Source organism: Ambystoma mexicanum, chromosome 4p (assembly GCF_040938575.1).
Source record: "Ambystoma mexicanum isolate Mex_15411 chromosome 4p, UKY_AmexF1_1, whole genome shotgun sequence".
Taxonomy (NCBI): Eukaryota; Metazoa; Chordata; class Amphibia; order Caudata; family Ambystomatidae; genus Ambystoma; species Ambystoma mexicanum.
The window spans coordinates 530,639,768-530,656,992 of record NC_090927.1 but is presented as its reverse complement, the minus strand read 5'-3'; the positions used below and the strand labels follow the sequence as shown (position 1 = coordinate 530,656,992).

Here is a 17,225-nt window from a genome sequence, read left to right as displayed (position 1 = left end):
CCACCCTGACCATTTTATGGGACGATCGCCAAGTACAAGTATGCCCTTACGCGGTACTAACGGCTAGATGCAACATACAGACCGTTGTGGTGGCCTAGTGCCTCGTTGTTGGAACAGCCATGCGATTATCAGTGCGACCGAAGAGCTTATTTTATCGTAAACCAACACCCTGTGTACTGCACACGAACATCGCTTGCCTCAAGACGAACTATTTTGGATCGAGAGCAAAGAAAAATGCAAATCGCTGAATATTCTCTAAACATTTGATGTCCAATAAATGTACTTTACCAAATTTACAATCTTGCGGTTTGATTTAAAAGTACAGTTTCATATTCCGAATTGTGGCGCGCTGTGTTGTGAGCTGATCTGTGCTGGTTTCCGGGTTCTGTGTGGAGTCGCGTAGAAGACGCCTGGGCGCGTTTGCCTACGCAGCACAGTCACGTCACGGATAGAGGCGGGGAATATGAATGTTTTGATAAAGTCTGTTTCAGGGGCGGGGGATTTGATTTAGTGCCGCAAAAGCAGGTGAGCCAGGTCGATGGGGGGAAATGATAGGATTATCAGAAAATGGCGGTTGATTTCGAGTGCGTTAATGGACGAAAAGTCGGGTAAGGTCCATAGGAAAGTTTTCTACGATCTACCGATTTATGCTTAAAAACACATGGCCGAACCGTAGGGACAATAAAAAAAAAGTCCCGGAACTATCCTTTAAGGCTTGTGAATGCCACAGGGGAAATTGTTGAGAAAAGCCGTAGTGAACCTAACGGAGGGATGCTGATATTCGAGAGGGGTCTGAGCCGGAAAAGGGGAACCAGGGGTAAAAAGCCATCACCAGACATACATTAAGAAAGGAACTTTTTGTTTGTTATTTTTTAATACATCAGGTCCTTGGAGGCAAGAGACTTTTTGTAGAAAAGAGACTTAACCACTGAAGATCCTGATAGCTGAAAACGGAACGGTCATCTCGTGCTGGGAAAGCTTGCAAGTGTGCTGTGCTCAGGAGTCCTTCCTAGTCCTGTACTCAAAACGTGGGGAAGGGAGACCCCAGGCTACCACATCTTGACTTATCGTTTGTAAACACTTCTTTCTTTCTTGTGAATCATATCCCATACTTTTTTTTTTTTTTAATTTATTTATGGCAAAAATTAGCCTTTAAAAAAAAAACACGTACATAATTACAGCATTACAGATATCCATATTTCCCCACATATGTTTTTCGTGTAACCATCCAGCGACCTGTACTAAGTCAACAATTTTTCCAGCAGAGTCAAAAAGCGGATTAAGGCATAGTTCAGCTGCTTCTCACGACTATCAAACAAGGCTTGCCACCATTCATCAGCACTTGGCGTTTGATATTTGGTTACCTGTGGTCCCAATGTCAGCGATCTTTGCTCAAGTAGCCCTTTACAAAAGAGTGATGCTTTAGCGTTTCGTCCGTCTGCTTGCAGAATCTACACTTTGCATTGGAGTCTTCTGTATTACGTAACTCTCTTAGCCACTCTTTAGTTTTGAAGACATTTAGTCGCAACAGTATATACAGCGATCTACTCACATTGTCTGGATATATATATCGACATAATTCTGCAGCTTATTTAGCTTTCCGGCTTCAGGCGGGGCGTCTTTCATTAGCTTGTTTGATGTCCTAAGCTCCCCTGTCAGAATCCAATCTAGGCACCAGACTTTGCTTTTTGCTGCATTCGGATTGTCGTGAAGAGTTTTTAGGTCTATGTTGTAAAAAGCAAGAATTTCCTCGCAACGTTTATTCCATAGTGATAGAAGGCACTCAGGATTTCCCTTGCTTGGGTTTTGGAGTATCTCAAACTGCAGGGCTACTTCTTTCATGGTAACCTTATGGAAGAGGCTCAACATGTTCCAACTAACTCGTGCATTGATTGATATTAGATTTAATTCATATCTAATGCAAGCAGTTGAGGTTCCCTTCGGTAATTGCAAGACTCGTACCCAAAAGATGTTTTCTAGAGTCGACCAAACATCAGGGGAGCAACCAAATGCATTCTCTGTGCCGTGTATGAGTGCAGGCACTACCTTTTGACAGTAGAAGTTCCTTACTGGTTTTATGGAGAATTTGCCATATTTTTTATGTAAGGTGCTTCCTTGGCAAGCAAATTGCCGACATTTGGTTTTGGCGATCTATTCCCAGGGACTATCATTCAAATTGGCATTCATTTGCATACCCAAGTATCTTGTATTTGTTATGTTACCTAGGCATTCGTTCCCTAGCTGCCATTTAAATGACTTCTTCTTTGAGTTCTTCAAGTTTTGCAATGTTAGCACCTCACACTTTTTTTTTGTTGATCTGTAGACCGTTATCTCTTACGTACTGTTCCACGGCGTCCATCTTACGCTGTAGACCTATTGGTGTGGTATCCAGTAATATCAGGTCGTCTGCGTACAACATCCAACTTATTGGGGAGCGAGTTATTTTCGGAGAGAAGGATCGAACATTATCAATTGCACCTCCAATATCCAATAGGAATAGATTAAATATTATTGCAGCCAAAGGGCAGCCCTGCCTGACTCCACAAAAGGTGTTGATAGCTCCAGAAAGGGTACCTTTTTGATCAAGTCTGATTTTAATGCTTGTGCCAGTGTGGAGTTCACAGATGGCTGCGATCAAATTTTCAGGGCACTCCCAGGCCTTCATTTTGGCCCATAATAGGTCTCGATTTATGCTGTCGAAGGCGTGGGAGAAGTCAATTAGGGCTAGATACACCTTGGTTTCAGTTCTTATGGCTTCCATTTTGAGTAAATTTATCAATAGTAGATTCAAGGCGCATCCAACTCCCTTTACAAAGCCAGTCTGACGTGGGTCGAGATGTTTTGATCTGGCTGCCCATTTCGCTAGTTGCTGCTGTAATAGGGTAGCATACTCTTTGCCCAACACATCTAATAGCGCAATAGGTCGATAGTCCTTTGGATCCGTGCGATTCCCTTTTTTAAAAATTGGGATAATTATCGCACATTTCCACGATTCGGGGCTTTTGCAATTGGCCGATATTCTGTGAAACAAAGCATAGCATAATTCTGTCCACATCTCCGGATTTGCTTTGATGGTGTGGTTTGTTAAGCCGTCGGGACCTGGAGCTCTGGAGGATCTGGCTTTTTTTATTACCTCTTCAATATCACTTTTTTCAAAGTTTAAATTCCAGCTTTCGAGTTTGGGTGGTGAGCTCTCTTTTCCCGTTCTTCTTTTGCTGTATAATTCCGAAAAGCGTTTAACCCATTCAGCTTCGGTTATAACGTTGGCCAGCAATGCCATTTGCGGCGCTCCTTTGTTGTTAATTAGCTTCCAGAATTCTGAGGAGTTTTTGTTTTGCAGCTTTTCCATTATTAATTCTGAATCATTTTGCAACATAGTTGCTTTGTGGTTTCGTAGCCAGTGCTTGTATTTTTGTTTACATACTCTTTTCGCGGTTAAGTAGGTGTTAGAATCCAGGTTTGACAGAGGTCTTATTTGCGCTCTCAGTTCTCTCTTCCTTGTTCTTACCTCTAGGTCAAATTTGTGTTTTGTGACGAATCCACAGGCTTTAGAGCCCTGTTGTTTTTCTTTATAATCGACTAGCAGATGGGTATACTCGATTTCTTTTTGCTCTTCTACATACGAGGTTATAATGTGTGTAACCTCAGTCTTCTTTAGCCTCAGTCTCACTCTGTTAGATTCGATCAGTAGAGGAAAGTTCCATGCTGGGCATTTAAGTCCATTGGTTGTAGCAAGTGACAAGATGACTAAGGTATGATCACTCAGGGACGGGTTATGCACCTCAAGCGAAATCGACATTTGGTGTACTTTCTCGCTGACATAGAAATAATCAAGCGTGGATCATTGATTACCTCTGGACCACGTCGGTTTGGCCGGGATGTCGCCTGCGATGTTTCCATTCAACATTGTTAAGATTCTTAATTCCATCTCTAGCATCCATTGACTAGCGAGTTGCGATTTGTTAGTTTTGGTCACTTTAAGATCTTTGATTGGTGCTAGGCAATTCAAATTCAGGTCTCCACAGATCACAATATTGGCGTCAGCCTCTAGCCATTCGTCAATGACCGAAGTAACTTCATCTATGTAGCCAATACCGCAAGTTGTCTTTTGATTCCAGTATAGATTTAGAAAATGCGTTTTCCTGTTACCTGCATTCTTCTGTGCAATTGCGATTACCTGAATGTAATGTGACACATTCTCCGATTTGATGATATAGTGTCCAGAGCTTTTTTTTCACCAAGGTTAAAAGGCCTGCCATAGGTCTACCAAATGTTTGTTTGATGGCGGGATTGAAGGCAATCTCAGTCTCCAGAACTAGGGCAGATGCCCATCCACGTCTTTTGTAGACAGACAATATCCAAATCAGAGAGGCAGCTCTCTTGGAACAAGTGTGAGAATCCTCTGGTATTCCAGGATCCAATCTTAATCGTTTGTAACTTGGGCTCCGATTGGCATTAACTTTGGTTTGTCTTTCTCAGGGCCTTAGCAAGCCACCCCCAGTTTTCAGGTTGTTCCATCTCAGATTGTCTAGCTTCACTTTTGCTGTTCTTCATATTGGAGGCTTCGTTACTAGCAAATGTTATTGGGATTTGCTCCCCCAAGTCTCTTGCATTGTATGTCACATTTTCGTGACTACTTTCGTGATCCCGTTTTATCTGGTGCGTCCGGTCCTGTCGCGTTGACGCCGATATCTGAGCCTCGATGGATTTCTTCCTGTCAGAAGGAGCTGACCAAGCTTCTGTGTGCTCTTGTATGTGTTCGTTATAGTTATCTCTGTCGGTTACTTCCAATATGTCATACCCTAAAGATATCATCTCCGACGTTGCCGCTAAGATAATATTAAATATCATTTTTGACTTCAGATGGAGGATAACATGATCATTCAGGCCTTCTTGCGGGAATTCCACCGTTTGAATATCAAGCGATTGTATGGTTCGGAGACGCGGTACACAGTGCAAGAAGGGTAGAACATTGTTGCGGTTCATGATCAGATCATCTCGACTTTCAATTCTTTCTAGTTTCAGTTTGTACATTGCAACAGGAATTTTGCTGACTTTTTTTGTGTTTGAAATATTGTTTGTGTTTTAGACTCCTCGGGCATTTGTTTTGACACAAATTTGTTTCTTGCAAGGGACCCCTTCCCGTTATAGTTGATGGGTACAAACTTGCAAACTTCTGCTTGCTCCCCTCGAGTTTCCTCCGAACATTCAGAGTAAGGGGTGTTTTTTTTGTGTCCATCTCCCATTTATCTCTTTCAGCATTTTTCTTAATGAGTTTGTCTCTTCTTTCTTTCATTCATTGTTAGGAAGATCGGGCTTGTCTCGGGGGCCTGCTCATCTACTATTTTTGCCAACTTCGGTATCAGCGAACATATTCTTTGAGGGATTAGGTCAGTGGGAGCCAACTTTGGGTTCATATCCTTTGGCTCGATGTTAGTCGATTCAATCTCTTGAAGGGGAACCTTATGGGCTGTTGGTGGCCCGTTTAGTAACGCAGATTCGGGTGCTTCCAATTCATCTGCATCCTCTTGGGAGGACAAGTTCAGTAATCCATTCATTTGCTTGTCGTCCTTGTTAGCATCCACAGGTGATTTTACATCTAATTCCCCTACATTTGCCTTTTCAGAGTTTTCCTTGTGCTGAGTTCGGGTTTTTGCACTTAGATTTTGATCTTCCGTTCTTAGATTTTGATTTATAGTAACATTAACAGTCTTTATGTTACGTAAGAACTTTCTGGAGTCGTTACCATGTCCGAAAGTTCTTGCTGCATTGGTTTTTAGACTTTTTACACTGACGGTTTTTTGACTTTGATTTTAAATGTTTCATGCAATTGATTGTTTCCCTTGAAAATCGGAAAGATGTCATTATTTGTTGTCTCCTCTGTATCAAGGATCGTTAATTCGCTGGTTTGAAGGGTTCCGCATTTACTCATGTCTGATGAGGTAGTTGGTATTTGTGGATCCAGCACAGCTGGATTATCCGATCTCGTTTTTCCCAAAATGCTTTCGAAGCAGGACATGTTTTTTGGTTCAGGAACCTCTCTTCTACCAGCCTTGAGTACAGTGGAGCCTGGTGTGTTGGTTTCCATCGAGTTATCCAGTACTTCAGTTCTTATTTGGGTATCCAGGCTTTTTTTCTTTTGTGTCTTGTCTTGCTGTATATGTTCGTCTTTAGTTAGGTCTATGGAAGGTAGCATTAGGTCAATCTCTTCATGTCTTCGACTTATCGTGCATGCTGTCTGGTCAGACGGATATACTACAGTGTTCGGTGAAGGTGCCAGATTTGGAGTTGCCTGACCACTCGGTCTCTTGTAAGTCGTACTCAATTCCTGCTGATTCGGATTGACAGGCATAGACTCCTCTCTGGCGATCTCAGATGAAATTTTCTTTGTTTTTAATAAGTTAAGTGCCTCTTTCGTGATTTCAACCAGCAGCTTTTTTTCCATACCATTGGTTTTTCTTTGATCCAGCAGGGTGTTTAAGGAGGCCTCTATTCTTTTATTAGAATTGCGCTGTACCTGGTTGGTTATTGTGATTTCCATGTCCATGCCAACCAATTTTGAGTTCATCATTGCGACCAAGGTGGTCAGATCCTTCAGATTCCCGTCCACTTGCTCAGAGTTTTATGAATGGAGCTATTGAAATGGCAAGGGACGACATCACTATGGGTTGGATTACTTTCATTATGGAACCCACTAGCTCTGAAAGTGCCTCCTTGTTCCTTTGTTGAAAAGATGCCTGCTGTCGAGATTTAGAGTATCTTGGTTTGGTGTAGTTTTGATCTGAGGTACGCGAGTCAGGGAATGTGGACGAGGAGGTAGATGATTTTCTTGCCTTGTGAGCACCTCTATGTGAATGAGTAGGTGTATTGATACTCTTTATTGGCAGGGCAGTTGGATTTGTGCCTTTCCTCTGTGAGCACGGCAGAGTGGGGGATACGCTATTTTCAATGCGCCTGCGTTTCCCATAGGTGTTGTTCTGATTCCGCATAGACGATGCGCTCAGCGACTCGTGCATTACCTCCATAATGTTTATGATGGCCTCTTTAATGCTGGGCTTTTGTCTCGTAGCATCCTCATTTTCTTTACTGAAAGAGCTGCGTAATTTGTTTATAGAGGAAATGTCATTTAGAATTTTGTTGACGACCTCCAACGAGTTCCGTCTATTTATTCCTGAACTGTTGAGCTCCTCGCAGCATAGAGTCTCTATTGTGGAATGATGGGCTTGCACGAATACTTCATCGTCGTTTGAGATAACTTTGCGCGCTGGGCTCTTTTTTTCAGGCAAGGTATCAAGGGGCGCAGAGTCTTTCCAACAATTGGACCTTCTACAAGGAGCCTCCTCTCCGGTTATTTGAGGGCTCTTTAAGGTTGTTTGTGAGAGTTGTACGCCCGTTGTGAGTGAGCTTTGAGTGGAATCCTCAGTCTGACAGATTGATGGCACAGTTCTGCTTACAACGGGGACGGGCGTCACCACCTCTCCATCTTTTAAAGACGGCTTGTAGATAGCACCAGAAAGGCCTGGCACATGATCACACACGCATTGGGTCTCGGCTTCGGAGAGTGAATCTCCTTCGCGGGCTCCATCAGGATTTAAACTGACGGGACATAAGTCGGCCGGGCAGCTCATCATCCGGTTTGCACTCGCAGCATGTGTTTGAGTGATATCCTGGTGATTAATGATGGTAAGGTCCGCGACCTCCTTTTCACTAGTTAGGGTATTACAATCTTTTTTGGGGTGTAAGCTCCCAGATTGTATCTGATTTGTAACAGAAGTTAGACCATGCTCGAAAGCAGAGTCAGGTGTGAGGCTGTTTTCCATACTCTTGTAATCACAGTCTGACTTGCTTTCGAGGGCACGTGTGGTTTTGCTAGAGGAAGCTAGCGAGTTCCATCTGCGCAGCTGTGATCTAGTTTGGTGATGCATCTGATTCTCCGTGTGTGTTGGAGCATTAGGCACCTGTTTCCCGCGTGCCAACTGTTCGGTATTAGTTTTGCCATAAGTTGCAGACATCCTACGCCTACCCTTTCCGGGCGTAAGAGCTCAGATATGATCAATTAATCAGAGTTTGTCCAACCGGGTTGGCTTGACTAAACTCAGTTGGCTCTCAGGGCTCGCTGGACTCACAGGGTTCAAGGGATCAAAGGGGTCAACCCCCTGCAGTCTCCCTAGCCCGGGCACAGCTGTTACAATAATGCGATATAATCAAGAAGAATCACTGTTTGCAGATCAATATTATCAATAGATAAGGATACCAACTGAGTTTAAGCAATGATCTGCTCATCTCACCTTGATCACTTCCTGGCTAACTTCAGGGTGAGCGCCTCCAGCACCGAACAGCCGCACAACAGCCAGCGACCTTTACTCCGTCGGGCTTAATGCCGCAAGGGTGGACTGAGCTGTGCTTTGTGGCAAGGGAAGGTCACGTGAGCAGTCACGTGACGCCCACAGTGCTCCGCCTCCTCCTGGAAGCGAGCGTTGGTGTAGCGTTCTTTAGAACACCCAGCACAGGATTGCAGGCAGCAGACAGGAAGGTGTTCGTTTTTGCACAGGTAAAGTTTCACTGGGAATGGAACACACGTTTGAATTTAGTGGTAAGGATTGGCAATAGGTTTTTTAGTATAGGTGCTTTTATTTGACAGACACTACTAGGACTGCCTTATTATGTGATGGTCATAGTTTGCTCGCACCTTAGATTTAGGTTAAGATTAGGCATTTTTCCAACCTGCACATACAGTTTAATAGACTTATGTCTGTTGCCTGATTTTTGTAGACTTCATCTCCTTTTCTTTTATTCTATCTACTTACGTTTTGTGAAAAGTCATATAGCATGGCTGTAAGAACACGCTGGAAAATTGTATAGCCATTGGATAGAGAGGGGCTACTCTAAGATGATAGTTAGGGCTTCAAATAAGTGTGCCAAATATTCTCAAAGGGATTTACTGTGCTCTAAAAAACATGAATGTTTAATTAAATCACATTCAATAAACCCAGAAACAAGACTCATTGCTTACAAGTGCAATTTCACTTACGGATACTAGCAATATCCCTGACCCAGTGCCTGGTTTGAGTTTGGTTCTTCCACAATCCATACTCTAACTTCACTGAGACAGAAGGGCACAGTCTTATAAGAACCACTCACCGGCTGCAGGATCAACTGTTTTCCACACTTGATCAGTGCAGTCATCTGCATATTCTAGTGCCCTCATGTGTTACATTAGCTTTTTACTTATTTTGTAGTAACTTATACTGCGTTGCCCTCCTTTTGAGTTACGTTTCATTATTTTACACATGGCATGACATGCAGCCATTTGAATGAGTCCAGGGTATTCATTGTATGTAAAACTCCCAATGTACAAGCTTCACAGGCTGGGGTGAGGGTTTGCTTTGCCTTTCTAAATTATTTAACTTATGTCTAAAAGCTGTTTTTGTAGTAATATAGTCTCAAAGATAATTTTCATTTTGCAGATAACTTATAATGTATGCTGTAGCACATGATTATGCCTTTGCTGCATAGATTCAGTATATATGTTAAAAACTGGATGTATTATTTTCTACACTTCGTGATGATTGCGTATAGCAACATTTATTTGTGTTATTCTTCCAGAATAAGTACTAACCATGCTACATGCATCTTTACCATAGACCTGCAAACCATGCCACAGCCACCTCTATTCGTGATGAAGGCACATTATAATTTTAAGATACGCCAAAACATTGACACAGTGGGGTGGACACGATTGGCCACTTACTTCCAAATCTGGACTGGACTACTGCAATGCCCTCTTCCTGGGCACGTCTGCAAAAAACCTAAAAAATATGCAAGTCACACAAAACAATGCCCTGAGAGCAGCCCCGAGTATCCCAAAAAGGGAGCACATCTCCCAAACCAGAAAAGAAGCCCACCGGTTACCAATAAAAGAACGTATCCTATTCAAATCCATGGCCATCACCCACAGATGACTCTCCGCCAACTCTCCCCTCTATCTTTCTGAAAGAATTCCCCTCAATTCATCCACTAGACCCACCAGGTCGCACCTGACTAACCAGACTTATGAGCCCACATTCAAAAGAACCAAAACTGGAGGGTCCAGCTTCCATCACCTAGCACCAAAAACTGGAACGCACTCCCCATCACACTAAGGAACAACAAATCATACCATGCTTTCCGCAGACTACTCAAAACCATGTTGTTCAACTAACCCTCTCCGCCCCATCTTATTCTACTGTATATTACAACTGTATGTACCTATGCTTTGTCCTGTGTTAATCTATGCACCATGTATGTTATGTAACAAGTAAAACAACTTACAGCGCCACAATGCCCCCGGGCAGATGTGCGCTATACAAATCCAAATAAATAAATAAATGAATAAATCATGGACTTGTCCAGGGTCACACTCTGGGCTGGATACGATCGATTGCCCATGCCTAAAGTATGGACTTTACATTACAATCTTTCTGATGAAATGTTGACTAGATTGCTTCAGAGAGAATATAATTGAGTTTTGTTAATTTCTACATAGTAATTCTGTTTATATTAATTTTTGCACAATTGTCGGAATGTTTTTTCTGTTCTGTAATTGCCAAGGTGTATTACAGCAAATCATGGATTATATATTTTTCTGTAATATTTTAGAGTTCTATGATGTTTTGAGTTCTTGAAGGTCAAATTAGTAATGTAATTCTAAATTCAAGATTTGTTGAAACTGATGCAATTGCTAATAACCTAATTATATAATTGAACATATGGTTTGCTTTAGGTGTAGGGAAATGAGAACTTCTGGATAATTGATTGTGATTTAAAACTTTTTTTGAATAAAATTATTTTTGAGCATTCATTGGGAAGGAGCAACTTTTTTGTATATTTTGTGTTATAGCCCCAGCTACTTTCCCAGTTAACTTGCTTCCCTGTGGTTTTCTTTCATCATCTGAGTGACACACAATCCGCAATGAAAGCCTCACACTCCAAAATTATACATTCGCCTGTTCCTCACAATTGGGGATGGGGGTGGTGGGGGCAGGGGGAAGAACCGATTGATCAGGTGATCAAAACAGAGAATACTAAATGCTGGTGGCACAAGGAAAATCAAGAAAGAATATGCTGCCATAGGCTGTACCCCTCCACCCTGATGCCCATCAAGAAGTGGCACAAGACCAGAAACTGGGGGTTGCTACAAATACCTAGTGTTAGGGAGAATTCTCATAAATGTGCTAATCCTCTCTACCTTAGTGCCCTCCAGCTCTTTTGCTAAGCTTTGGGACTTTGAACTTTTCATTTTTAATGTGTTTTTTCTGTGTTTGTTTCTTTGATTATGGAGTTTTAGATAACTCCATAGGCATCTTTTCATTGTGGCACAGGGATGTCCTTTGGACTTCCCAAGGTTTAAATACCTTCTCTGTTTCTCAGTGAATGTAAAGTTAAATTGACTTTACTAGTCTTTTTAAATTTATAGACCCAGCACACACTATCTTCCTATAGAGTGCTGGAGGGGTTACTTAGTATCCCCTAGGTCTCAACACTCTTGTAGCTGTCAAAAGCTACCCTTTCCTATTGAAATGGCTAGTGGCAGTGGTGTTATAACAAACTACCATGTTTTTCCCCCGACAAAAAATCGGGGCAGTCATGTTTTTCAATATGGTGCCCAAGACCACTCTGAAAAAACAGACTCCAGTCATCTTTTTTTGTTGTTCCTTTGTGGAAAGGTCCTTCTGGTGTTTCTCTGCGCGCCAAACCAGGTTTGGTCCCTTTGTTCGTGAGCCTTAGACGGGCTTCAGGACTGAAGTCTACCCTTGGCGCCTGAGTGTCTGGGGAGGGCAGGAAGTGAGGGAGGTGCCCAAAACTCCCTTTTCTCGGTCTTCTTGGAGACCCAAATGCACTCTGGTGTGATTGGCTGGCTGACTGTCCGGCAAGGACAGCCACTCTTCTGGGTGAGTGGCAGCTAGGCTGGAATGAATGGGAGAAAACTGTTTAAAAGGCGAGTCTCCAGGACTGGAAAGCAGAGTCGACCACCGGAACGAAAGAACCAAAGACGAGCTGGAAGAGGACGGCTGCTGCAACCACTGGACCGTTGGTTTGCCCGGTGAAGCTCTGCTGCAAATCCGAATTGCCAGAACTCCATTCGACAGAGAAGCTCCTTCAAGGATGGCTTCTTCCTTTGAGTTGGGGGGACCAATCAGCTCAGAAGACACCTGGATACCATTCTCAATGCTGGTTAAGGTTTAGCCTGGGAGAGGGAAACCAGTTTGTGTCTTGAAGCAATGGCTACTTGAACCAAAGTGACTCAATTTTTTTGTTCCGATGACGATATTGTGCAGTGCAGGAGTGCCCAGAAGTCCTCCTTCTTGTGGCGTCGACTGAGGCTCAGGAACAGCGAGATCTGCAGGAACTGCCAGGAACCAACATCTTCAGCTGCATCGTTTTGCTTCACATTAAAGGTACTGTGCCATCTGGTTGAGAGATCCCAACTCTCGCAGTGAAAGTTCGTGAAAATGTCCCAACTTGCAGGCCTAATCAGCTTGGGACCCAGCATATCATTCTTTTTCGTCTAAACCACTTCTGAGAACTTTTACAAAGACTTCTCCGTTTGTTACCAGAACTGATCTGTCCTATCCAAGAACACTAGACTATTGACTTTGGCCTGGCCTATTGAATTGAACTGAACTGACCTGACCTGACCTTCCTGGTACACTGAACCTTTGCATTGCCTAACAAAAGTGTTTCTAACCCATTGTACAAACTTATATCTTTCTATTCCCATTGAAAGTAATTGAAGTGCCATTTGGCTCCTTTTTCAGGGGAGCACAAACTGTCCATACAAATTAGAGTTTGTTACTGTAGTGTGTTGGTGTTTCATATTAAGTTGATTTCTACTACTGAATGCTTTCTAAATGATTGCGTAAACGTATAAGTATTTTTTACCAAGAAACCTTGAATGTTAATGTCTACTTGAACCACTGTAATTGTGATACTTCTGTGTAACTTCAACTACTTCAACTACTGCTCACATTCCCTCTTGTGATAAGCCTGGCTGCTAAGCGCTCTACCAAAAAGTGTGTGGTACAGGCTTATACCAAAGGTTAGTTTTTGCTTACACCTGTAGTCCTAATTGTATGTGGTGTTCCCAGAGGGTACTGCCTGCAATTCTGCCTAACACCTAAGAAAACAAGACAAGTGAAGAACATGCGCATGTGACTGTGAGAGACCAGTATGCGAAGCACACCTCAACACACAATGTCTGAACACTGCATGTAAACTGCCATATTTCAGCACACCATCCATAACAGGCTCCTGGGACAAATAATGATCAACAACACATACTATGTCAGTACAGAGTGTTCTAAAACCGATGGTTAACCTGGATTGCTTGGTTTTTATATAAAGTTCTACTAGAAGATAGTAACATAAAAAAGTTAGAATAAGTTACATTTTCGTTACAAAAAAAATGTAATTACGTTATGTGCACTCTGGTGCGAGTGCATGCAGTATACTATACATAGTATATCCATATTTGAGTTCACTGTGGTTTATTTCTTTGGCATTTAGCTGTATAAGCATAAGGGTGCTTTGCATACACCATAATAGTTCTCAGACATAGAAAGTTCCAAACCCATGATTAGTTCATTTTTATATCACTGGGTGTTAGTAACTCAGGTTTTATACACACTAATGTATTATAGTAAATATATGAATTCCACTTTGTGTGTGTTTAAGTTGTAGTTTTCTTTAAAAAAAAAACACTTGTAATTACATTACATCGGTTTCTGGTTCATGGAATGTAGTATACCTCAGAGGGTATCCCCATATCTGAGTTGTCTGCAATTCATTCATTTGCCATGTATATGTAAAGCTAACCATACAACCCACATCTGAACTTAAATCTCATAAGGTGTCTTATCCAAAACAGCAGAATAACCCTGGTACATATAATAAGAAATAAGTCTGAAACTTGCCCGGAATGCAAGTGTTGTGTCCCCAAGTTGGAATATCGTGCTTGGATTGATTAGACCAACAAATGCTAAATGACAATTGTGGAAAGGTGACAATAAAACTATTTCTGAAGATATTTCTGTTAAAATAAGTATTTCAGCCCATTTGAAGCTTAGAGTCTTTTATCAAACAATGCACACACGTTATTGTGTTTTATGTTCCAATAATACCAACTCAGGATGGTAAATACCCATAATATACAGATCGACATTATGCCTTATGGATCGCAATAGAAAAAACTAGTTTACACACTTTGGAAATGCCAACTTTAAGGTAAAAATACACCAATGTGAGCCATCTAATATTTAAATTAAGATATTTGGAAATTATCAATATATTCAGCCATGCACAGTAGGTCCAGAATCGCTAAGGGTACAAAACACTGCCCGTCTGAATTGACACCAATAAATACCAACAGAACAAAACACCAAAGTGCAGAATGAAAAGATGAAAACCTCACAAACATATCAAAACATTTGGCAGAGAACACAACACAGCAAAATAAATAGATTGAAAGACCACACACGTGCAAAGCATCCAAGCATAATGGAGGAAGCTCAGAATTCACAGGGAAAGATTACCGAATTACAATGTGGTTAAGGAGGGCTGAAGTAGCATAACTTTTTGTAACTGATTGCAGTACATTTCTAGATTAACAAAATGTGTTGCATCACCTTTATGAAACATGGAAAATGAACTAGAAAGGATGAAGAGTTTTGTCAGAGCTACAAATCTCAAAGTTATTGGTAATACATTGTAGACAATCTTAGCTAGCAAAGTTGTGGAAAAAGGTTCTGGATAATACTTATATAAAGTTAACATATTTACTATGGAAGTTCATTTGAACAGTCAAGTGAAATTTGATATAAGTGCAACAAAAACCTTTTTTTGTTCTCTGGCTGTTCTTCTCATATTGATACTTTGCCCTTCTTTTTCATATTTATCAGTAAATGTTTGAAGAATTTCATATAGATCATCTGCTTGAGCAGGACGAGGTACATCTCCAGATAAAATCTCACATGCACGAATTTCCTGACAATAAAATCTAAAAGAAAAATAAATCAATTATTTAAAGAAGTGTGTGTCATTTACAAAATTTCCTGTTCAAAGCTTTATGCAAATTTGACAGACAGGTTTACTCAATTATATTTGAAATATAGAATTTTTTATATTAATTCACATCAGTAAACCTACATGTGAACAAAGATCTTCTGACAGTAAGTGAGTAAGTCTCTTTCTAAATTACATTCCTACAAATTCACAGACTTACTTACATGCTGAAACAAATATGTTTATGTACATGGTATAGCAGATAGAAAACTGCAAAGAGAGAACTACAAATAAAAATGTGCATACAAGTACAATTATGTTTGAATATAGTAAGGACAGAGACAATATTTTCAAACAACCTATCTGAACCATCAAACTATGCAAAACATTCAAAGTCAGTTCATAATTCACCTAGAAATGGTTTTATCCTATTAATTGCTAAAAGTGTGAAGCACTGAAAAAGAGAACTGTGGGTGAAGCGTGCAGCACACACACACACACACACGCACACACATTGCTGCAGCAAACACCAGCATGTTGAGCCACATTGTGCATCCACAAGAAAATTCCTGGAATGCAAAAAAAAAAAAAGTTGGATGAAAATTCAAATACAGTTATGAAATGCATGAATGGACGCATTCACAGATGAACAAAAAAAAAAGTTCAAAGATACCTCCGAATAAAATGGAAGATAAATGGCCATTTTGAAAAGAGGAGGCATAAGATCATCTCAAAAGAGGTGTTCATATGAGAGAACCTGAGCAATACAGAATTCTGAATCTGCTGAGATGAAGTTTCCATAACGGAGTGCCTGCCAGCAAGTTATGGGGATTTTAATTTTTTATGATCTGTTGTCTGAGGACATACAAGGACAAAGGACTTGCTGCCAGTCCCCACCCCACCAGAAAATAAATTGTTGTGATAGCTAAGTATATGTCACATTTTGCATAGGAAAAGGAACTAACGAAAAAAAGGTCAACAAATTTGGCATGCAACTGATCTGGCAAAATTAAATCACACACATCACACATTCGGCAAGGTTTCATCAACGTTTTCATGGCTAAAATCATACCTGAACAAAGTTTGCAAAGAGATTTTCACAGAGGCCACCAAACATTAAAATTGCTCTGTTTTGATTTTAAAACATTTGGCCCTTATCCTGAAAACTATCAATATACTCACATCCCATGGGAAATGCTGTTAAATAAGACAATGTAAAAATCAGGTATCTACATATAAAATGTTAAGTCTTCAAACGATGGCAATGCCATTCCCAGGGTTTAACATCTTTTAACTCACCCTTTCCTTTCGATTGTTAATTTGTAAATATGGCTTTGTGTTTTGCTTGCATGATTTTGATGTAGGTGTGCTTGTTCGTGCATAGCATGTTAATGTTGGTTATCATTGTGTGTGACATGTAGTATAAAAATGGTAGTTCAACTATGTTTTTGTTGTGTAATTTTGTGTGTATATTTATATGGAATTTAATAGTTTAAACATGAACTTTGGCATTTCCAACGTGTGATGACTAACGGTTTATAAGCATAACTTTAAAAAAAAGAATCTCACCGACTTGTTTTAAGAGAGATTTGAAAGATTGTGTATGCAAGTTATGTTGACAGATTTGTGCTGGGTGTGTCTGATAATTTTGTGTGTTTCACACTATGTATTGAAGTTCACTGCTTAGATTTCTTTTTGTTTTGTCCTGCCAACGCTACTGCACATTACATTTTGGACTGTGTGTTTGTGTGTTGGGCACCAAGGGTATTTTTGTGAGTTTTACAGTATATTTTTCATTCGATTTGTCCTCCCAACCTACCTGTGCATCTAAGGTGACCCTACTGTATGTGTGGTGCAGCAAATTAGGTTGCGTATCTTGTGAACAATTTTTGATTCCGCTGGATATTTGATTAATTTTATCCCTCCTACCCGAGTGCACCTTAATGAAAAGGATGAGGGGCATACTGGGGTTGCCAAAGTTTTCATGCTTTTTGAAGATCATTTTTTATTTTGCAGTACCTTTTTCATTCTGTTTGCCACTTTATGTCTTCCTACTGCACATGTCCAGAAACACAGTTACATTTTTGTGGCATTAAAAATGTAATCCGTCTACTTTTAAAATTGTTTGCGGCATGCGCTACTTTAGTTGAAGACACAAAAAGTAGACAATTTGGAGATAAAGCAGG

At 40.8% G+C, this 17,225-nt stretch overlaps 1 protein-coding gene across 3 annotated transcripts in view; it reads right to left on the bottom strand.

Moving 5' to 3' along the window:
* SH3YL1 (SH3 and SYLF domain containing 1) overlaps positions 1 to 17,225 on the bottom strand; it is a 779,762-nt gene that overhangs the window by 393,620 nt on the left and 368,917 nt on the right. For all 3 annotated transcript variants that reach the window (XM_069606061.1, XM_069606062.1, XM_069606060.1), the window contains exon 7: positions 14,872 to 15,034. In XM_069606061.1, the coding sequence (XP_069462162.1) occupies positions 14,872 to 15,034 (163 nt within the window). The remainder of the gene's footprint in view (positions 1 to 14,871; positions 15,035 to 17,225) is intronic.